The sequence below is a fragment of the Cebidichthys violaceus genome, unplaced genomic scaffold (genome assembly GCF_023349555.1).
Source record: "Cebidichthys violaceus isolate CVI_PGR_0920_01 unplaced genomic scaffold, fCebVio1.0.p SCAF_8, whole genome shotgun sequence".
NCBI classification, from domain to species: Eukaryota; Metazoa; Chordata; class Actinopteri; order Perciformes; family Stichaeidae; genus Cebidichthys; species Cebidichthys violaceus.
Genome location: NW_027176964.1, coordinates 6,536,556 through 6,559,602, shown reverse-complemented (window position 1 = coordinate 6,559,602; position 23,047 = coordinate 6,536,556). Strand labels below are relative to the sequence as shown.

Genomic DNA, 23,047 nt, shown 5'->3' with positions numbered 1-23,047 from the left:
ACATGAGAGGCGCCTGTTAATATAGAAATGAGTCAGCTAAACCCGTCAGGCCTTGTTGCATACGCAGGCCTTGTTGCGCGCGCTCACACACACGCGCCTGTGTGACAGATTCCTCTGAACTCCACCCTGCTCAATACTGTTCCAGCCAGGAAATGTTCTTCACTGCTGCTCCACACACAGCAGAAGGACAGACCAGATAACAGACAGACAGGCCGCTGAGCAACTCCACACTAGCCCGTTGACAGGATCTGTTCAGTGTTTTGGTGTAAACAGAGAGGGCGTGGCCGACACCAGAAGACCTTTTGGTTTACTCACTTTACCGCTGGGCACCGTTGCGACCAGACTGTTTTCTTTCACTGGCGTCTCTTTTTCGGTAAGTAGAGCCAATTTCATGTTAATGTTGTCGTGTTTTCATATCGGCTCAACGACCCCAAAACACATTGTTCATTTAATTTCGTGTGTTGCTGGTGGTGTCACGTTAACCTCGTATTTTCTGATAGCTGTGTGTATGTGTGTATGTGTGTGTGTGTGTGTGTGTGTGTGTGTGTGTGTGTGTGTGTGTGTGTTAGCTCTGTGTGTCCAGCAGGCTAGCCTCACCTGAAAGGGCTTCTTGTGAGCTGAGGTTAGGTCCTCAGGTTCCGCGTGCTCTGGACACGCAGCAGTGTCAGTCAAGTAAACTTCCAATGTTAAAGTTTAATTTAGCCACAGTTAAACGGATGGATGCCACAGACTGCGGTCTGTATTTAAACTTATGAAACGGGGAACTGATGGTCCACAGTTTACGTTTGCCTTTTACGAATGTGGAAACTACAAACATGTCGTTTGCTTTTTCACAAATGTGTTTACAGCATTGCCTTCAAAGTGAGAGATCACAACTAATGTCGGTGTGAGCCAGCATTTGTACTCAGTGGGGCCACCACAGATGTACTGTAACCATTACACTAATACCAATATCTTGCTTGGTCCACTTATGGCAACTTTTTTACATAATATTATAAAGTAGATTAAGTAAGACTAGCTACTGTAAAAAATAACTAAGGATTTAAGGAAATCATCCATATTGTTTGAAGTAGATCAAGCCAAATTAATATTTTACAATGATTTGAATCATATTTCTGAAAGTGTTTTTAAGATGAATTTTTTTTAACTTTTGCTACAGTACTAACTCCTGAAGTGGTCCATCCAAACACCAATTATGTTTTAACAGGCTAGACTGGATCCTGTTAAAGTGTTATTTACTGATAAAGTTGGGCCTTTAGTGGAACTAGAAATAAATGCTAAATGTATTGTCTTTTGAATAAATGCAGATTAACTTCAATAAACTAGATATTTCCGTGTAAAGTAAAGACGCAAACTTTTTTTTTTTTTTTTCTTTTCAGTGTTCAAACACTGATTTCTGTAAACAAGTTAATTCCACCTTCAGGTGTAAATGACCGGTCTCAAGTCCCTGTGCAGGGATGGGAATATTCATAGACACAAACTGTTGATGTCACACTTTATGTTCCTATTATAGGTCTGGGAAACAAAAGATTATTTTTTTGTATTGATTATTCTGACCGAGGCCAGTACAGGAAGATTGATTGCATTAAAGTAGTCACTAGTATGAAATCAATGTTGAGTGGAGCTTTGTCAAACCGGTTCCTTCTCTTATTGTCCTGTAAGGTATGATAAGATCGTCATGTTGTCCCAAATGACAGGCTTGGCATGACTTGTGTTGCTGCCAGTGATGTCACTGATGTGCATAGAGGGATTATGGTTTGTTCAGCTACATGGATGTAAACAAAATGGAGACAGTGCAAAGGGTGCAACAGTGACTCAGAAACATGAGGATGACTTGGTGATTATGGTGATGATGAAATACGATAATCAAATGTGGGAACTCGACATCAGCCGTCAGCTTGAACTCATTTCTCACTACAACTGGTTCGGTTTCTAGAAGCGAACACTCTTCCAGAAGAGTTACGCCCTTCTATTCAAACACCTTTAGCCCTCCCGTCTGCTTAACAGAGTCTCATTGACCAAGCAAGGGATCAGCTCTGTGCTTTCTTCTGTGACTGCCGATACTCTGAAGCACTTTTTCCGTTCAGTGTTTTCTGCCCTGTTGCTTGGTGCTCTGGATGTGATGTAATGGCAGCATGGGGTGTTAGCCAGCTCTTGAATTCCTTTACTGTGCGTATTCCCCTAAAAAGCCCCAGTGAACAACTAAGTGAGCAAAAAAAAAAAGGAACCTCCTTAGAAACACAGGTCTGTCTTTTTAATATGTTAGCTTAGTTATTGTGATAGTGGAGCGAGTCAGAGACCATCTGCTATATGTATGAAACCATTTTGGGAGAAATGTGTTTAAGATCTAAATGATTCACGTTCTAAAAGTGGTTTCATTTTGTTGCTAAAACAAAGTATCTCGCTAAAGTACCACAACTTTGTTAATACTCAATGTAGGGAAGTGTGTGTGTGTGTGTGTGTGTGTGTGTGTGTGTGTGTGTGTGTGTGTGTGTGTGTGTGTGTGGGGTTTATTATTAGAAATTTCCCTCAGAGTCTGTCGTGGTTTTTGGGAACCACATTGCTGAGCAGAACCATATGTTCACTTTAACCTGATAAAACCCTATGGTGGATGAAGTACTGTATGTAATGGCAGCGCTAAATTAAACTAGATCAAATATATCTTTGGTATTTCTGAACTGCAATTTGTTATTACTTAAACCTGCATCAATTTATCTTTTTTTGGTCACTTGGGGACACCGCAACAAGCTGTAAACACAACAATGTTATCACCTAACGAAGTTGATACGGCTAACGTGTTAGCAAACAGTTGCATATTTACACAATGAGACAATCAAAACCTGTTGTGGCCACATAACCAAAACAATGAGCTGAAAGATGCTAAAATGCTCTACAGAGCTGAGGGGAACTGCAGAGTCCGGTGATATTGATGATAGCCATGGCCGGAGGCAATACATTCACAGGCTTTCCATCCCTCTGTCCCATTCTCACGCAGATGAAATATATCAATATTCACCTGATGGGAATTTCCTTTTGAATTTGGCACAAACATCCACTTGCACTCCAGGATGAACTGATTCAAATTTAGTGGTCAGAGATCATGTGTGTGGCCATAACTCAAGTAATTCAAATGCTAATCATGACAATTATGCACAAATGTCTAAGGGGATAAAATGCCTGGTTGATAGAGGCATAAGAGCAGTAACTCTAGTTTATTGCATACTATACCATCACTTCTTTATGACATGGTATTCTATGAATCAGAATCAGAACCGTTTATTTGCCAGAGTATGTTGCACATACAAGGAATTTGACATGGTGGATGGTAAACAATCAACACAGTGCGAAAAATATAAACATGTTCAAATATACTATAAAATATAGATGCACAGACAAACAGAACAGTATTTTAAACAAGTGTAATAAAAGTGTCACGTGTATTTAAATATGAAGGGATGTGCAGGGGAGTGACCGGTAGGAAAGTGTCCTGGGGATGTCAGAGTCAGTGGGGGTCCTGGGCTTTATTGATGAACCAACTGCCGATGGGGAAAAAACTGTTCATGTGGCGTGAGGTCTTGGTCCCGATGGACCGCAGCCTCCTGCCAGATGGAAGGGGCATGAACAGTTTTTGTCCAGGGTGAGAGGGGTCGGCTACAATCTTTCTTGCTCGCTTCAGGGTCCTTGAAGCGAACAAGTCTTGGAGGGATTGCAGCCAATCACCCTCTCAGCAGAGCGAATGATGGTGGTCTGGGGCTGGTTGATGGAGCCATGGGGTCAGGACTGTCCCATTGTCTTTCAAAGCGACACTAGAAATCGTTCAGCTTGTTTGCCAGGCGGAGGTCGTTCATGGAGTGGGGGGCTTTAGGCTTTAGTTGGTTATCTGTCTGAGGCCTCTCCAGACAGAAGCAGAGTCACTTGCTGAGAGCTGGTGTTGCAGTTTCTCAGAGTACAGTTGTTTAGCGTCTCTCACTGCCTTGCTAAACCTGTATTTTGACTCTTTATACATGTCCACTCAAAGACATACTTTGACTTTTTAAGACATACAATAACTTCTTATGATTTTGTTATGACGTTATATGGCAGCTGTAAGATGGCTTTATTATGAAATACTAAACTCTGACTTTTTTGATGACCTATTTTATGTCATAGTATACTATGACTTTTTTTTTTTTTTTTTTACATGTCATCTAGTTATGATATTTTGGACAGACGATTCAAACCATAACTTTACTGGATGGCATATAACTGTGAGGTGGTAATTCTTGTTTCATCAATTGCTAACATGAAAATATTGATAAGAGAAGAGTTTATGGCCCATGTTGGGGATACTGATGTACAGTATCTGTGATAAGCTGAAATTGGCGGATGATATTGGGCATGGCAATGTGTTTGTCCTTGTTGTTTGTTCCTTACTATTCACTCACCCTGTTGTCTGCTTTTGTACAAAGTGAAACGGGCCTGAACTGTGTTTCCTCCTCACAGGTGAAATGTCCAGGTCAGACTACCCGCCAGTGTATGATGACTCCCGGGGCCCGCTGTATGCACCTCAGGGTGGCAATTACCCACCACCCCCTGCGTACGGCTTCCCTGGGTTTGGGGGTCCCCCGCCAGGCCAGCCCTCCGCTCCCTACCCCACCGGTCCAAACGCCCCGCTGTATCCAGGCCAGCCCGGTGGCTATCCTCCTCCCGGCCCGTACCAAGGACAGCCTCACCATGGTGGGCCCCCAGGAGCCGGCTACCCCAGTCCCCCTCCCATGCCCCCTATCATGCCGCCTACCATTCCATCAGACATCCTGAGCTCTGGTAAGACGCATATCAGTTTGTGTCTTCTAATGTTAAATACAATACTTTTTGGACCAATTAGAAAAAGTTAAACATTTTGGAAAAATATGCTTATTCACCTCTTCGTCCCGAGTGAGATGAGAAGATTTTCAGTCACGTCTGTGAGAGTGATATCAATCTTTTCATTGAACTCTCTGCAAGAACGGGAATACGAGTATTTCCCAAAATGTGGAACCAACGCTTAAATCTTTGATGTCACGATGCCTCGTATCTCGACTCTTAATTGGTGAGAGATGGCACGTTTCCTGTAGCTCTTCGTGGCCGGTGCTCACATTTCTGTTCTGCTGATGACACAGGTGATGAGTTTGCGGCGAGCGGCAGCAATTGGGACAGTCTGAGCATTCGGCACGCCTTCATAAGAAAGGTAAAACGCACCCGTCACCCAAACCATAATGGATTGGCCCCCGTTTGTGTCTGTCATGCCGTTACATCTTTTGGATGCGTGTGTTTTCAGGTGTACTTGATTTTGGCGTCTCAGCTCCTCGTCACCACATCCATTGTGGCCGTATTCACATTCGTGTGAGTACACAGAGTGTTTTGTGTGCCTGTTTGTATTGGTGTTGGAGTGTGTCTATGCTGTTCATTATGCCTGTGTTTCTTACAGCCAACCTGTCAGATCTTTCGTACGGAGAAACCAAGCTATCTACTGGGCGTCATAGTAAGTCTCCCTCCGAGGTGACGTCAGTGCCTTTTTCACAGTGGTGTTTTCTAGGAATCAAAGAGGGAAGTTTGTGAATATTCATTTATTCATCTCTGCATTTTGTTGTTTAGTGCCGTGTACTTCATCACCCACCTTGTGCTGGTCTGCTGCAAGGGCCCCCGGTGAGTGCTCAGTTTTATAAAGAATATCAGTAACCAGAATATTCATAAGACTGCATTCAAAATTCTAATCCCGCTCTCTTTTTTAGGAGGAAGTTCCCATGGAACGTCCTTCTGCTGTCCATCTTTGTAAGTCAGATGACTTGTACTTAACTTGCGAATCAGGAAATAGAGAAACATAATTACTGTCAGTTTTCTGGACTTGGATCAAGTGTATTCTGTAGCTCTCTCAGTGAGCTTTTCCATCAGCCTACGCTCATGTTATCTCAACGCTGGAGGTTTGACTTTTATACTAGATGTGAGCAGTGAGTCACCGCACTTGGCTGCGTTTGCATAATGCATTTGATATGTTGTTTCTGTGTCAGTGTTTTATCAGCTCTGTGCACAAAGTATTACTTCACGGAGCATAGACTGTTGTTCTTAGCACAGGAAAGTATGTTAATATTGCAGTAATATATCATGTATCTTCTTTTCTGTGTATTCTTGGTACAGCCCTTTTTATAGCTTATAATCAGAGATGTTGTTGATGATGTAGGTGTCAGTTACAGGATTTTTCTTCATCAAATTAGGTGATGTCTGTATTTTTTTTTTTTTTTTGTGGAAAATGACTTTTACATTTGTGTTTTACAGACCCTGGCTTTGTCCTACATGACTGGATCCATTTCCAGGTAAACCTAACGTGAACTGTCCACGTGGCAGTATATACAAACATTCAGTCACCGTCCCTCAGAATTAACTGCGTGCTGCTCTTTGCTTTTAGTTACTACGACACAAAAGCAGTGTTTCTCGCTCTGGGGATCACTGCCGTCGTTTGCATCTGCGTCACCGTCTTCTGCTTCCAGACAAAGGTAGGGGTGTGCACGTGCGGTGTGCACGTGCGAGTGCTTATCAGCCTCAAATGGGGAGTGCACGAGTGCCGTTACGCCTATATTAACTCGGCTGTGTGCGGTTTGTCTTTCCAGGTGGACTTCACCAAGTACAAGGGCCTTTTCTGTGTCCTTGGGATCGTAGTATTTGTGACTGGCATCATTTCAACGATTGTGCTGTCATTCAAATATGTGAGTTAAAGCTGATGTGAACAAAAACACACTCGTAACGCACCTTTTTTGAGTTTCCATCATTGTAATGAATGTTTGTTGTTGCAGATGCTGTGGCTTCACATGCTTTACGCAGCTATAGGGGCCATTGCTTTCACCATGGTGAGTGTTGACAAGCGGTTTTGTACTGTGTAGTTTATTTTTTACCGTTGCCCTTCTGGTATCTCTCTCTCTTTCACTCACTCCAGCGTTACTCTGAATGTTTCTTGCTTGTCTCATAGTTCCTGGCGTACCACACACAGCTGCTGTTGGGGAACAGGAAGCACTCCATCAGTCCAGAGGAGTACGTGTTCGCAGCGCTCTCCCTCTACGTCGACATCGTCCAGATCTTCCTCTTCCTGCTGCAAATTATCGGCGCTTCGACCAAATAATTGGACCCGGCAGTTACACCACCAATTTGGGTCAACAGGGCGCAGACGAGCGTCTGCTAAAACCATTCCGTGCTCTTTTTTTTATTTTTTATTTTTTATATATATATACCTTCTGTTTTGTTTTCAGTCAAATCAGAAAACATTCATAATGCACTCCGGTGAAAATGTTTAAGGGCTGAATTTGAAATTTTGTCACAGGTTACTGCACTTTTCAGTGGTTTGAAAAGAATATTAATACTACAATATAAATACAGCAGATGCATATAGACACTAACATGCTAGCTGCAATATTTATTCACTCTTGCTGGACTTAAGTTAAGACAAACCGTTTATCAACGTGTTTCTCTGCATGTAGATGTATATACTATTATACATGAACTGGGGTGCGACTGTATAAATGTTGAGAAAATAGGCAAACAGACTCAAATCAAACTCCAATTTGCCAACTCAGCGATCCACAAATTTGGTTTGTCTGAAGGTAGACAATCTGCCGACCAGCACTTCTAAAGCTCTCTCTGTCACATGTTATATAAGTATACAAACGTCATTTTTAGGACCCAACGGCCATTGGAAGAGTATCCTGTTGTTTTTATAGAGATTATTATTATTTTTCTGCTCCGCAGTCGTATTCTTGGTGAGCTTTGGGATGCACAAAAACTCACGAAAATTGTCACTCACTTCAGAACTGGCAAAAATCGCAAAGTCCTGCAGTGGTTGGGCTCGGGCGTTGGCCAGAGGACTCCATAGAGCAAACGCAGGCAGGGGTTGCATGATGTATAATAATTGAGAATTCACACCGTCTAACTCGTGCATACAGTGTTTGAAGTGCACAGCCCCGTACACCCGAAGTGTACCAGGGTCGAGGGCCTGTTCATCGCCACTCAGGTTTTTGTACATTTAGTGTACAAAGTGTTAATTAATGAGCTTTACAGGTGCCGGTACAGGCAGGTGTTGTTACCTTTGGACAGAACCAGACTAATAGTTTCCCCCTCTTTCTGCTTGCTGTAGCTTCATATTAAGCGTACAGACATGTGAGTGGTATCGATCGCCTTATCTAACTGTCAGCGTGGAAGTGAATCCGAATATTTCTCAAAATATTGAACTATTCCTTTTAATTGTATGCATGTTAGAAGGCAAAACAAGCTTTAATGTTAAACACCTATAGAGGTAATCTCTGCGAGCATGCACACAGCAGCATCGAAATGCTAAGAAAAGTGTTAATGTGTTTAAAAAGTGATGTTACATGATGATCCTCACCACACACATGGATACTCAAATCTACACTTGGTATTGTCAGTATTGATACATTGGTGACACCTGAAATACAGCTCAGTACACCTAGTGGCAGCTTCATATTAACAAGCCTTTGCTGGTGGTTTAATACATGTTGCTATATTGTAGCCATATATGTTCTACATCACTACAGTGCCTTCAAAATGACAATGTTTCTGAGATTAGATTTTTTTCACTTTCAGAACTACAGGGTTGTACCCCACAGGCTTTTATAGCATTGTTACATATCGAGTCTGTTTGTATATTTCATGTTGCAGGTCAGATACGGAGGGTTTTTTCATACAGGACAACACTATCAATGCCAGAGTGTTACATTATTGGAGCATTCCTGAAAATTCAGTGAGTTCCAGCTAGTGAGGCATTGTCCAAAAGCTCCGAAATGATCAACCCAGCTGGTCCTCTGCACATGTTCATGTTCATCACAAGTATAGACTCATGTCACGTACAACACTTGACTCAAAACAACTGAGGCAGACGTTTTGAATGTGCAGCACAGCTGGTGAGCTGTTTGTAAATATACATATCTATGATGAGGATTTTTTTTTTTGCCTTTTCATGTCAAATAAACTGTATTTGTGAGTTTTCATGTGGTTTATATGCATTTGTACCAGTAATGATTCTTGATTCTTAAAATATACATTTATTATATTTAGAGAACTAGAAATATGTGATCGTTCTCCACATGTAATGGTCAACTTTAACAGGATATTCCATATTTGATCATGAGCAAGAAGAAATCTGTTGTGATTAAATTTAGGCTCAGTCTCCAACACGTTCCTGCATCTGCCTCAAGAAGAAATAGTCCGAAGAGGTTTTGGATGTTTGTAACTCAAGCTCACGATATTAAGATCCTCTGCATGATGGTGGTTCCTTCACATTCTCCCTCATTTGATCTGCTTATCTTCTTTCAGTTCTGTCTACTTGTCTCTTGGCCATGAGGAAGCCATTATTATTATATCAATAATTTTACTTTGTGGGAAACACATTGAGTATCCATTATTGATGCTGTGTGTAGAGAAAGTGTATATGCTAAATATTGTAATACAAAGGGAGCAAATTGAGTGAGAAGTATTTCATTGTCAGAAATTTGTATGACTTTTTTCGACATGACTACATTTTTTGACACACTATGCCTTTTTTAAATGTAATATACAGTACTATTGTTATATTCTATAGTACTATATTATCACTCTTTCACTTTTTCATACGTACTATACTTTTTCTTTTTTTACGACGTATGAAACCTATCATTCTTTCGACATGCTATGCTGTTACTTTTTGATAACTTTTCTACTGACTATACTAGGATTTTTCTGTGACTTCTTTCAAACATGCTACATAGTATGACTTAGATTACTATTTGTTTTAGTTTTTTAACATACCATACTATGACTTTAACATACTATACTATAACTTTTTAGAATTTGTGGATGTTTGGTTTGTCATATTTTTCTTGTGTTGAAAATTGCTACAACTGCATTTCGTTGTGCATCCCTGTGTTGCATTATGACACTAAATGATCCTTGAAACCTTACTTTTTGATGACTTTTTCAATATACTATAGCTTTTTTTTTAAAATACTATGACTTTTTAAATATTTTATACTAAGACTTTTTTTCATCATATTTTTGACATGTTTTTTTTAAATTCAACATACTATACTATGACTTTTTGACATTTGGATGCCATAAAAAAGGCATTTTTATGACACCAAGATATTTTTTATATATTAAATTTTCAGGTAGTATGACTTTTCTAAGAATTTTATGGCATTTTATGCTATGACATTCTCACGAATAACTTTTTTATACATACTATGACTTTTTATAACATGACATACTATGCCATGAATTGTCATTACAATTGAATGGCATGCTAAACTGAGTCCTTTATGTCATAATATACTATGATACTTTTGACTACTTTATGGCATTCTATACTATGACTCCTATTCATCACAAGTATAGACTCATGTTACAACACTTGACTCAAACACTTGACTCAAAACAACAAAGGCAGACATTTTAGATGTGCAGCACAGATGGTGAGCGGTTTGTAAATATACATAACAATGAGGACATTTTGGTTGCCTTTTAATATAATTTTTTTTTTTTATATTAGTTTCAATGTGGTTCGTATGCATTTGTACCAGTGATGATTATTGTTTACGTATTCACAAATTTATAAATATACATTTATTTCCTTTATCATATTTATAGAACATCAGCATTAAGGCTAATAAATATGTGAGCGTTCTCCATGTAATGGTCAACTTTAACAGGATACTCCATCTTTGTTCATGAGCAAGAAGAAATCTGTTGTGATTAAAGGCTCAGTCTCAAACACGTTCCTGCATCTGCCTCAAGAAGAAATAGTCCAAAGAGGTTTTGGATGTTTTAAACTCATAAAGTTGACATCTCTTAAAGTTGACATCTAATCATCTTTGGGCTTCAGTTCAGTGGAGACATTCATCTTTCATCATCGGTCCAGTTTGACGTCCTCTGCACCGTGGTGGTAGCGACTCCCTGCGTATTCTCCCTCATTCGACCGATTCATCCTCTGTCGAACCTTCAGCTGCTTGAGCCGGTTCTTGTCCACCTCTCTCTTGGCCAGGAGGAAGCCAATGATGCCTGTGGGGAGGCCGATCATCCTGCAGGAGGGAGAGTGATTATTATAATGATTATTTTACTTATTGGGCAACCCAAAGTATGGAAAGCCAATTCTAACAGATTTCAACCTACAGTGTTCATGTTTTCTCTTTATTAAAGTCACACAGTTTTCCCTTTACAGGAGTACACAATGTTACTTTGAACATTTACAGTTAATATATTGTTAGAGTACAACAAGCTAAAGCGTCCAATACAACAGTCTTGCAATAAATCCTACACTCATGAAAGAGGAGCTAATCAAGTTTACGATCATTTTTGAGGTTGTGCCTTGTGCTGCTGTTGAATTAAACTGAGAGGTTATTCTAATATTTGACCACTATCTTTACACGAATGAGTGTAGACATTATACTTTAGATCATATTATCTTCATGATGGTCAGATTTTTGTTTTACCCTGGTGTACCCAATAAGCTAGAGCCCGTCAACTGCTGTATTTCTACATGACTTCTGGTGCAAGAACACAAACACTTGAGCTGATTTTCTGTCAGACTGTTACACTATTAGTCGTCACGTTCAGCATAACAGTTGTCACTGCAGACAACGGCAGTCAGTAAATAATCTGAATGGTAAAACTGAATCATTTGGTAGATCTGACACACAGGCTGTTGTTGATGAGATACACCAGCAGCTCACTGCTTTAGGACCAGGAGTTACCTTAAGGCTGTAAACAACACTAATGGTATTATTAATTAGGAATATAAAGCAATATATAATGTGTTATTCAGAAAAGAAAACTGTTTCAATGCAACTACTCCAACTACAGCAATGGTAGCAGTAACTTGGTAGCAGTACTCATATTGCAGCATTTGTATAAGGGTAAATGGTCTCATGGTGTTTAGTACAAACATTATTTACCAAAATGTTGTCTCATGTATAACAACTACAATGTAGAGCCTTATGTGAAGCAGAATTTAACTAAGACTCTAAAAGGTAAATATGTGCTCAGCCACATTCAGGTACATTTAGATTTCAGCTGATAATGAAGTCCATTTCCTACCTTATCGCTCATTTTATGAGGATTTATGGGAGATATTTTTTTGTAAAATCTCTCTCATGTCTGATGACGTGAGTTGTGTTTAAAGAAGGGATCATTTTTGTGGCAGATTATATGTAGAGATGCATTGTTATGTTATGAGTAAGAAATCATGTCGTTGTCTGGCAATAGTTTTATCCTTACAACTTGAATCAACATCACACAATATATTACTAAAATTAATACAATAAATAATTACTTCTACTAGTGTTGCTGCCAACTACTAAATCTGCAAAGACTGATGTTACTGCGGATGCTTCTGCTTCATTTTAGGATACATTTAGGTTATTTCGTGAGACACTAAGGTTGTACACAAGAATGAAGAGAAGAGACTCACCAGGCGTAGCCGATCACAATCATGGGGTTCTTTGCCTTTTTCTGGGGGATGTATTCAGGACCCTCTTCCTCCTCCTCTTCTTCCTCCTCTTCGGCTCTCCTGTCCTCTGTGTCGGTGCCGGATGTGCCGTGTGTCTGGGTGCTCCTCTGTGGTTCTATCCTAGAGCTGCACAGGGCGGCAGCAGCGGGGACGTGTAGCCGCGAATGTTGATACACTGCCGGGGTTCGGCACCTCTGCGTAAGGAGCCACCGGCCCGGAACAAGGTGTAAACCTAAAAGAAGAAAAAGATATGACTTCTGTCACCTCTGCGGCGAGGTTAATGTGAGGGTTCACTCGGGTTACATAGGTGCATTTTCCTTGTTTATGCACTGTTGTAAAAACAATCATTAAAATAACGTCACATGACGTTATTTACACGAATGACTCGGCCACGAGGTCGCTTGGATGTTTAGCATCTTGCGGCTTACTTGTTACAGGACGTCTAATGTTAATACTTTTGTATTTTACCTTTAAGTGCTGTCCTGACTGCTGTCACGTAGGACGCCGCCATGTTTGTTGAGTAGGTTTATCGGGCATGCGCAGTGGCGTTTCAACGATCTCTGACTGCTGCCACCTAGTGGACGAAAGTAGCGCTCCTTTGAAACGCAGCAGGAAAACAGCGCCAAGTGGGTTTTGTGTTCATGTCAACATTTTATTTATCAAACATTTAACATTTCGATTCACTTCATGTCATCATTTTACAAAAAGACATACAATACAACTTAAAACCATGGAGGTGCGTCAGCCTCAATGTATGCCTGGAATATACAGTTAAGTGTACACAAATCAGGGCATTGACAGAGCCAAACAGACTGAAGTCAGCAAACAACTGGAGGAAGAGAGAGCAGCGTATTTACAAAAGTCAGGTTGACAGAGTAACAGATTTCTTTTTTTTAATCTTAAAGAGCCCTAGAATCTTCTGTACAGTACAAAACAAGTCAAATAGCATCTCAAACATTATGTATGCATTACACATGAGCATTCAAAAACAACTTGAACATCAGCTTCACTGTTGAGGTTTAATGTCAACAATCGTAGAAGCCCGAGGAGGTTAATCCTCCAGCATGTAGTTGGGGTTGACGACCAGAACATCTTCTTCTGTGCTCGCGGACTCCGAGCCCTTCAGCCCCGCCTGAGACAGCTCGATGAGGATGTGATCCTATGGGAGCAGACACACGTGGTCAAGTCATGCTGGCTAAAAATGACTGCTGGTTTACAAATCAGCGGTTGTACTTTTGGAGCGGGTGGACTCACATAGTGCACCAGCCTGTGGAGGACCTTCTCTATCAGACCCTTCTTGCTGACGAGCTCCTCCTCGGAGTCGATCTCTGACTCAATCTCCTTCAGGTACCAGTTGACCACTGCGCTTTTCTTCAGCTCCTCCTCTTCCTCAGCTGCAACGCAGACAGTGATTTTAAGACTGATTAATAAAAAGAAAGGACAAAACAAGTATGGGGAACATTTCTTTTCAGCAGATATGAACAGAGGCGTATCGCACCTTCCTCGGCCCGGCGCAAATGCAGGACCAGCAGGTTGGAGATGCGTCTGTACTCGGGGAAGGACAGGCGAAGAGCCGGCTTGGGCTGGCCGCCAGACTCCGCATGGCCGTTGACGTGTCCGTTAATTCCATTGGCGTCCCCGTTAACACCATCCACATGGCCGTTCACTCCGTTAGGGACGGCGCTTCCTGCAAAGGTGAAGTTTGCATTAGATAAAACCCGGATCTTATTTCAGTCAAGGTACAAACTACAGGTCTAAAATAGATATGTCATGTCTGCATGTGCATTTATACGGCATGTGTGTGTGTGCGCGCGCGCGTACCTTCCTCCTGCTGCTGCTGCTCCTCCTCGTCGTTCTCCAGGTCGTCGTCCTGCTCCAGATTGATGTCGGGCGTCTCCACTCTGATGATAGATTTGTTCAGAAGACGGAAGGCTTCCTTCACATGTTTGGGCTGCACCTGAAGACAAAGAGAAAACGCAACGGTCACCATACTGTAACACGTAATATGCATGCGAGTAGTTACAATACGAAACATTATTTCACAGTAAATTAAAACTATAACTTTGCCTTTTCAAAGAAAAGTGTTGGGGTTGTTAAATAATCATATTAGGAGCTTATTACATTATGAGGTTTGATCACATTTTAAAAGCAATAATTTCTGCAAAACTGCCACTTGTCCAGTATCAGTGTGTCAAACTTTTATTGCATTACCATCTGTGAACAGAAGAGCATTTTTGGTCGGTGCCCACCTCGTCACAGCAGTGCATGCGCGCCATGCCCTCCGAGAGGCGGATCATGCTCTCCAGCTGTCGCACCGTGATTCTCCAGGCGGATTTGGACACGCCTCCGGAGCTGTCGCGCTGGCGGAGGCGCTTGTACTGCTCGACAATGAACTCCTCGGATTCGCTGGAGATCTAGAGCCGTACGGGTAGGATATGAAACGGTTAATACGGCTCACACATTGTTAACCTGATGTGAACACACACACGCACAATCTGTGCAGGTGAACACACACACACACCTTAGGTTTGAACTGCCTTGCGAAGAGCAGGTATCTGCGGATCTCGTCCAGCGAGTACAGTCTGTCCACAGATTCATCCCCGCGGCAGTGCAGGTCCACGATGCGTCTGGCGATGGCGTAGTCCGTCACCTGAGAAACACACGGACGAACGTGCAGCATTAGATCAGCTCAAGTCAGATAAAATGTTCATAATGCCTGCATCAGATCAGAGGATACCAGAACTAAAGGATCCAAATAAGAATACAACAAGTGAGAGGTAAGCATAATGCAGACACATTCAAGTTGAAGTGAAAATGCGAGTCTATTTGACAATCAGTGCAGGAACAAAATGCACGGACTACGCTGAATACACGCGTACCTCATTACAGTCGTCCACCAGGATGAAGAAGAGGTCGAAGCGACTCATGATGGGGGCGCTCAGATTGACATTCTGCTTCAGGCTCTTGCCGCGGTCGTAGCGCCCTCCGACGGGGTTGGCGGCAGCCAGGATGGAGGTGCGAGCATTCAGGGTGGCCTGGAGGAGACGGAGGAGAAGTCTGGTTATTCTTACTGCGGAGACGACTGAACGTCTTCCTTTTGATTTTGGCTTCTTGAAGTTGGAAACGGTTTAGTTCGTTTGGATTCGCATGTCAAGCTAATTCGTTGGTTTTCATTTTGGCCAAAAACAGTGTAAAAGTCCAGCAGACCAAAACGTAACGATCTTTAGGAGACACACCTGTGAAGGTATTATTTAAACATTCGACTGCATTACCTTGACTCCGGCCTTGGTGATGCTGATGGTCTGCTGTTCCATGGCTTCATGGATGGCCACCTGGTCCTTGATGTCCATCTTGTCAAACTCATCAATGCAGCACACGCCCTGGAGAACCCCCCCCCCCCAAAAAAACACCGTCATTAACGCCACTGAACACACACTTCACGTCTTTCTCCGGCCGCCCTGAGACGCTCAAACACTCACGTTGTCGGCCAGCATCAGAGCTCCGGCCTCGATGACGAACTCGTTAGACTCCTCGTCTCGGACCACAGCTGCCGTCAGACCTGCGGCGGTGCTGGCCTTGCCGCTAGTGTATACCGCTCTGGGACTGAACTCCTCCACGTGCCTGCGCGCGCGCGCACACACACACACACACACACACACACACACACACACACACACACACACACACACACACACACACACACACACACACACACACACACACACACACACACACACACACACACACACACACACACAAATTACCATTCGGACTGACGGATCTGTGCACAGACTCAATACGGTCAGTCCTGCATTTGACAGATCACAATGTCCCAGTGGTTAGTGGTATTTTGGCGTAATGTTGCGTCACATACTTGAGGAACTGGCTCTTGGCGGTACTGGGGTCTCCGACGATGCAGACGTTGACGTCTCCTCTCAGCGAGGTTCCCTCCATGGTCGTTTTGGGAACGCCTCCAAACAGCATCAGCAGGACGCCGCGCTTCACCTCGTCATTGCCTGAAAAGCACGAACCCCAACTTGCATTTAACTACAGATCCACAGCTGTCATACCTTTCAACAAGGCTTTCCTGGATACGGAAAAACGTTCAACAGTGAGTGGAGCACTGACCGTGGATGGTGGGGAAGAGGCTGGTGCACAGGTTGTGGTACAAGTTCTTGTCTTGGCTCATCTCAAACACTTTCTCCCACTCCTTCTCGGTCATCTGGCTCTTGATGCTTTCCGCCGTCTGCTCCTCGTCCCGCAGCTCCTTCCCACCAAACTGCAACAAGAAAAAAACACGCGTTTAAAGAGCTTGTTTGGAGCTCTAGTTGCTTGTCTGAGGGAGGACAAAGCTGTAGGTGTGATTGCTATGGTAATGCATTGGTTGTTATCTTGTGTGAGTCTCGTGTGAGTCTTGTGTGAGGGGGTGACCGTGGCTAAGTGGAGAGTGCAGGGCCGCCTTTCAATCAGAGGGTCGGCGGTTCAATCCCCGGCTCCTGCTCTACTAGTCTAGTCAATGTGTCCTTGAGCAAGACACTTAACCCCAAAATTGCTCCCGTAGCTGCGTCTACGGTGTGTAGATAGATACTGAATTGTAAGTCGCTTTGGATAAAAGCGTCTGCTAAATGACTGTAATGTAATGTCTCTTACTCTGGGGTTGGTCGGAGCCACGTTGCAGGCCAGGAAGGCCAGTCTGTAGGAAAGCTCTCTGACCCCCAGAGCCTTCAGTCCTCTCAAACCCTCAGCCTCAAAGCCCTGAGGACCTCCAGCTACACGGGTGCTGGTCTCTGCTCGCACACCTGGAGACGGGATGCCCATACAGACAGTCGTCATTTTTTAAAAACTAATATGATATGTTAATGGCCTTTGTCGCTTTCAGACTATGTCAATATCTGTGACTTGAAGGCTGAAAGTGTGTGTTCAGAATCATACCGGGAGTGCTGAGCTGAGAGACGTCCGGCACGACAATGAGGGTCCCGGTGAAGTCACAACGGTCGCCGGCCTGAGCCATCTCCACGGCCTCAGCCCTCAGGACGATCTCTAGGGAGCGCGGGATCGAACCACGAGGCAGCTCCGCCTGAGTCTCCTGGATACGCACCTAAAAAAACAGAGTTAAGACTCAATCAGAAACCTCACGTTGTCATCAACCCATTTACGTTAGTACGGATACACACACACACACACATCCTTGCTCATAGTTACCTTCTGGAAGTCGATGAACTTGGATTTGTGTGTGTCGAGGTGGAAGCGGGAGCGGTTGTTGCAGACAGGGTTTCTGCAGATGGTTGGTGGCGAGTACTTGAACTGCTGGGGGACATCTTTGATCATCGCCTGGCAGTCCATGCACAGGAAGGTGCCGCTCACCTGAAAAATCATAAAAAAAACAATGCAGTAAGGTACGAGCTCAACATTGTTATATTTCACATCACAGCTACAATTTGTTTTGGTTTTTTTTTTCCATTGTGTAGAAAAGTGAGTACAAAACAAGTGCAGACAAATACATAAATACAACAGAGACAAAAACAAAGGGGACATAAGAAGTATAAACATTGGAAAATAACATCGGTATAGACTGAGCAGTATAAAAATGAGAGACGGAGGTCCAGCAAAGTGTATATAAGTGGACGTACACACATTTAGATAAGAAAAAAAAACAATTTATTTTCTAAGTATGGAGCACCTCTGGGTGCTACCACACACACACACACACACACACACACACACACACACACACACACACACACCACTAATTATCTCATTGCCTGTGTTGACTGCAGGACATCTTACCAGCTCTGGATGTACTGGATGTGTCCTCACCACCTGACCACTGATCCTCACCAGGGTGCCAATGCGCATGGATGACAGCTCACGGATCCTAAAGTGCACACAGCATAAGCGTTGATTGCTTTGCGAATTCAACATAATCTATTTCTGCAGAGGCAACAAATCCACCTGAAATGGACAGAAAAAACCTGAGGTAGCTTTGTGTCTTACTTGTGTCTGGTGGGCAGCTCCTCGAGGGCTACGTAGAACTCTTTGTTGACAGGAACATTCCCATGATCCCGAGCAAAATTGCGCACTGCCCGACAGAGGAAGGGGTAGACTCTGAAAAACAGAACGCTCCATGTTAATCCACACAGCTACCTCTCCGTGGCTGCAAATGCACCCGTTTTGTCGTTGAATCCACCGGTATCTCGTGTGTGAGTTTGCAGATGAGAACACAGCCTCGTGATCAAACTGAGGCTGCGGGGCAACAGTCGTGTTTGAGAGCTGGGGTCGGTGTGTGTGGGGGGGTACCTGTAGTACTCCTCCTGGATGGTGGTAGCCAGCTCCTGGTTGAAGCCCTCCAGGTCTGTGAAGCTCACCAGCAGGGTGTTCCTCTCGGGCCGGATCAGCTCCTCGGCCTCCCGGACATACTTCACCTCCCCGTCCCCGGTCTGGAACCTGCACACGGATACAGGCAGCGGGATATAATACAATATAACATAATGATCAACACTTCATTATAACCTCCATAATTACGCATAAATAATATTAAAAAAAATGATGCATTCGCGGCCGACAACAATACGATGAAGCCTGCCGCTGACGGACTTACTCCTCTAAGAAAGCCTGGAATAACTTCTGGCATTTTTCCGCCAACTCGTCTTTCACCATCTCCCCGGCATGCTCTGCGGTGGCTGTGGCAACATCCATGCTGAAACACCGTCAAACTGGAGTAAAAAGATTCAGAAACGGGTTCAAAACACAGCGCAGTACTGCTCCACTCCGGACAGACACACACACACAAAGAGCACGCTGCGGGAACAGAGCTGCAGTTTCGCGCGAAAAGAGAGACACGTGATCTTTGGCGCGCCACTTTGGGCCAATCGGCGAAGCTTTGCAAATGCTCCAATTCTGGTAGCCAATCAGGAGTGAAGATGTTAACCGACACAGCGTCTTTGTGCCGGTGCCCGCGACACGCTTCCGTTTTCAAGCCAATAAAGTTCAAGGCAAAACAAAATCTCTCTTCGTTTTTTCTTTTGAAGAGAGACGCAAAGCAAGACAGGCAATACGGAAGTGAGAAACTGTCAAAAAAAAAGTCACGGCAATAGAATGACAGTATGCAAGAAAAGTGTTAGTCTATGATGCAAGCACATACCAGGGTAACATTAGAAGAAAAATAAATGAATATAAATAAATAAACCGCGGCTGATGGGAGTGTGTTAGCAACAATAGTTGACTACATGCAGTTTAATATGCATTTATCCATGTACACAGCAAGAGTTAGTTTTCGATTAATCGGTGCATTGTTTGATGCAATACAGTTCGTAATCTAGTTTAATCAAAGTAATTTTTCTGTTCGCAGAGTTGTTGCTGTTGGCACTGATATTTAATTTTCCACTGTATTGTGCTGTTACTTTAGTGAACGCAGATCACACACTGTAAAGCAGTGATTCTTAACCATGGGCCCACGATTGGGCCGCGAGCGCCACCTAGAGGGCCGCAGAAAACTTTCAGTTTTGCACCTGTGGGCCGCGAGGGCCGCAGGATCGCATAGGTTATCAATTGAAGACACCAGAGATATTACCGTTGTCCATGAGACGCTCAGTTACAATATAGCTTCCCACCACTTGGTGGCGGTAATGCGTCAGTTGGTTGTTTAATAAGCTCCAATAAGCAGAAGGAGACACTCAGCTAGCCTCTAGCCTGTAGCGAAAGTTATGGAGAAGTATTTAAAATAGTGCTGGGCAAGTTAACGTGTTATTATCGCATTGACGCATTAATTAAGTAACGCCGACAATTATTTTATTGCGCATTAACGCAGTTTTTTAATTATTATTAAGCGGACATTTTTAACACAATAACCGGGCAGCGAGCGGTGAACAGCTGTTTGTGTGTGTGTGTGTGTGTGTGTGTGTGTGTGTGTGTGTGTGTGTGTGTGTGGCGTCTCTTCCTTCTTATTACTCTATGTACCAACGTACATTTATAACAAATACCACACATAGTACAAGGTACTCGTTGCATAAGTGTCTGACCAAAAAAAGCAAAAAAGAAATAATTAATTTAAATTATTTTTTTTGATTTTTTTAAAGTTGTTTTGTTTGGAATATGTATAATAAGCATATCATTTAGTTATCCTACTGAGAATTTAACAAACATAAAAAAAACATGACAGATAGGTAGGGATGGGTATCGTTTGGGTTTTTTCCGATACCGGTACTAAAACGATACTTTTAAAACAATACCGGTGCCTGAACCGATACTTTAAAAAAAACAAACACACAAAACGACGATTGACGACATTAAAGAAAGGCTTTTTTTTTATTGCCAAGGCAATTAGTTTTCTTCAAATTGAACAATATATTAACTGTTTGAAGTATACTATAAATATAAATAAATACAAAACACTTGGCTTCAAACTACAGCTTCAAACTTTTTAACTTCAAACTATGAACAATATATTAACTGTTAACAACAGTTTACAGTATACTTAAATAAATATAAATAAACTTCAGCAATTCTTTTGCAGAAATATGAGCATATTTGCCTTGGCACCGAAAGGAAGCACCGAACGTATTTCAGTCGGCTCAGGCACCGAAATCTGCGTTGCGTTTCAGTCCGCTAGGCACCGGTCGTGTAGTGAGGTGATGCTTATGTTGGCTGTAACGTCCATTTAGGCCACCAGTGGCAGTATTTCAATCGGCTCAGGCACCGAAAGGAAGCACCGAAATCTGCGTTGCGTTTCGGTCCGTTAGGCACCGGTTTTCGGTACCCAACCCTACAGAGAGGTTTGCAGTTTTCAAGGTGTATATTTCAAATTGCATCTATTACACACATGAAAATAAAGTTGTGAACACCAGCTGAATATCTATGATCAGAATCATTTTAACTGTATTTTAACTGCTACTGCGTAAAGGAATACTGCTGTTAAAAAGAACCTTATTTCTTTAAAGTGTTTGCAAACCAAATGTTATTGCACTTTTGTTCACATAGTAGTACTTTTAAAATAAAAGTGCACAATACACTACTTTTGAATTCATTATTGAACATTGTGCATAACAATGTGATTAATCGCAGAAAATCATGCGATTAAAAATTGTAATCGTTGCCCAGCACTAATTTAAAACAAAAAAATGAAGACGAAAGTGGTGCCAAACCCCCCGAAAAGTCTAAATTTACAATCCTGACTTTATTAAGTACGGCTTTGTGAACGGAGGTAACGAGGCAGAGCCGAGAGCCCAGTGTGTGGACTGTTGTGACTGTTGTTATTGTTCATTTGTCACAGATATGAAGAACAACTTCTGGTTCTGCCATGCAAAAATGAAGACTGCTGAAGCATATAATTTGCATATTGTAAGGCTATATTTTCATTTGCACTTTATTTCAAATCTATTTACAGTTTATTTAATTTGAAACTTGTTATTTTGAATGTATTTTATTACCACATATTTATCAAATTTCCATTTTTTCTCAGTTTTTTTGAGAGTCCCTCTTTTTTTTCTGTAGTAAAATCTAATTATTAGTTATTTTTGTGTTAATAAGCCTGACTTGAGCCTTTCAATTTGTTCTTGTATTACCTTGATTTGTTCCATGAATTGTTAGCCTGTTGGGCATCTTGTTGTATGCAGGTTTACATACACATGATAAATAAATGTGATGATCACATTGTATCATGTCATTTATTTGACAAGGTTTTTGCTTGTTTAAACTGTAAGTGAATTTGATTTAGTTATTGAATACAGATCAAACTAAGAGTGAGATCAATTAGTTAAACCAATACAGTGTTAATATTTGAATGGGCCCCGGGCCACTTTGTACTTGAAAAGTTGGGCCCCGAGGTCAAAAAGGTTAAGAACCCCTGCTGTAAAGGGTAGCAGAGTAAAAGTGTTTACCATTTATACCAGTAGATGGCAGTATAAGTGTATTTAAACCATAAATTTTGTTATATGTACCCTTGTCTTTGTTAATTATCTAGGTTATTGATACAGATGTATTTAATGCTGATTATTTAATCTGATATTCATGGTTAATTTGCAACCTAGTTGTGTAATCACATCATGATTTTGTTAATTTAAATTCCACCTCAAAGCCAGATTTTAGGTCAGAGAGCCCACAGAATAAGAACAATTTTATTTGAAAGAGAAAACCATTGTTAGATTCAACTCTTATTATAGGGAAGCATTTGACACGACTTAAACTGAAATTGCAATGTGACGCTGCAGGGAAACTCGAGTTGTAAAGAATTAGAGGGTGACAGGTTGGTGGATGAATTTACACTGAAGATGCCTCGGTATAAGTGAAATTCAAATGCAAGAGGAAGAAGTAAATAAATAGCTTTTTGACTGATTATAGAATCATAAGTAGGTCTAAAGGTGTCATTCACATGTCTTGACATTTTTTTTGCTCCCTCAAACCCATCATCAATGTAGACGCTCAAAAGCGAGACTTTTTTTTTTTGCGTGCCATGGCTGCCCCCCTAGATAAAAATAACTTCTGGAGCGTACTGCATGTCATGTGACAAGGAACAACCAATTACAGCATTACATTATTTTTTCTTATTTCCGT

The 23,047-nt window shown here is 42.1% G+C and overlaps 3 protein-coding genes across 3 annotated transcripts; 1 reads left to right on the top strand and 2 right to left on the bottom strand.

Moving 5' to 3' along the window:
* Window positions 1-132: 132 nt before the first annotated feature.
* On the top strand, window positions 133-9,006 carry LOC137892630 (protein lifeguard 3-like). The gene is made up of 12 exons (XM_068737911.1): window positions 133-373; window positions 4,483-4,803; window positions 5,139-5,206; window positions 5,297-5,361; window positions 5,447-5,500; window positions 5,614-5,664; window positions 5,751-5,790; window positions 6,292-6,329; window positions 6,422-6,509; window positions 6,624-6,719; window positions 6,807-6,860; window positions 6,980-9,006. The coding sequence occupies exons 2-12, from the start codon at window positions 4,488-4,490 to the stop codon at window positions 7,127-7,129; spliced, it is 1,020 nt and encodes a 339-aa protein (XP_068594012.1). The 5' UTR covers window positions 133-373; window positions 4,483-4,487; the 3' UTR covers window positions 7,130-9,006.
* A 1,492-nt stretch (window positions 9,007-10,498) lies between these two features.
* si:ch73-71c20.5 (DUF4748 domain-containing protein) lies at window positions 10,499-13,020 on the bottom strand. Its single transcript, XM_068737912.1, has 3 exons — window positions 12,968-13,020; window positions 12,461-12,731; window positions 10,499-11,072 (listed from the first exon to the last, which is right to left on the bottom strand). The coding sequence occupies exons 1-3, from the start codon at window positions 13,008-13,010 to the stop codon at window positions 10,901-10,903; spliced, it is 486 nt and encodes a 161-aa protein (XP_068594013.1). The 5' UTR covers window positions 13,011-13,020; the 3' UTR covers window positions 10,499-10,900.
* A 116-nt stretch (window positions 13,021-13,136) lies between these two features.
* mcm6 (minichromosome maintenance complex component 6) lies at window positions 13,137-19,290 on the bottom strand. Its single transcript, XM_068701841.1, has 18 exons — window positions 19,098-19,290; window positions 18,797-18,943; window positions 18,494-18,604; window positions 18,287-18,374; window positions 17,702-17,863; window positions 17,432-17,597; window positions 17,150-17,298; window positions 16,628-16,778; window positions 16,374-16,515; window positions 15,979-16,120; window positions 15,772-15,879; window positions 15,379-15,534; window positions 15,021-15,149; window positions 14,749-14,913; window positions 14,321-14,456; window positions 13,998-14,186; window positions 13,754-13,893; window positions 13,137-13,658 (listed from the first exon to the last, which is right to left on the bottom strand). The coding sequence occupies exons 1-18, from the start codon at window positions 19,193-19,195 to the stop codon at window positions 13,551-13,553; spliced, it is 2,487 nt and encodes an 828-aa protein (XP_068557942.1). The 5' UTR covers window positions 19,196-19,290; the 3' UTR covers window positions 13,137-13,550.
* Window positions 19,291-23,047: the final 3,757 nt, after the last annotated feature.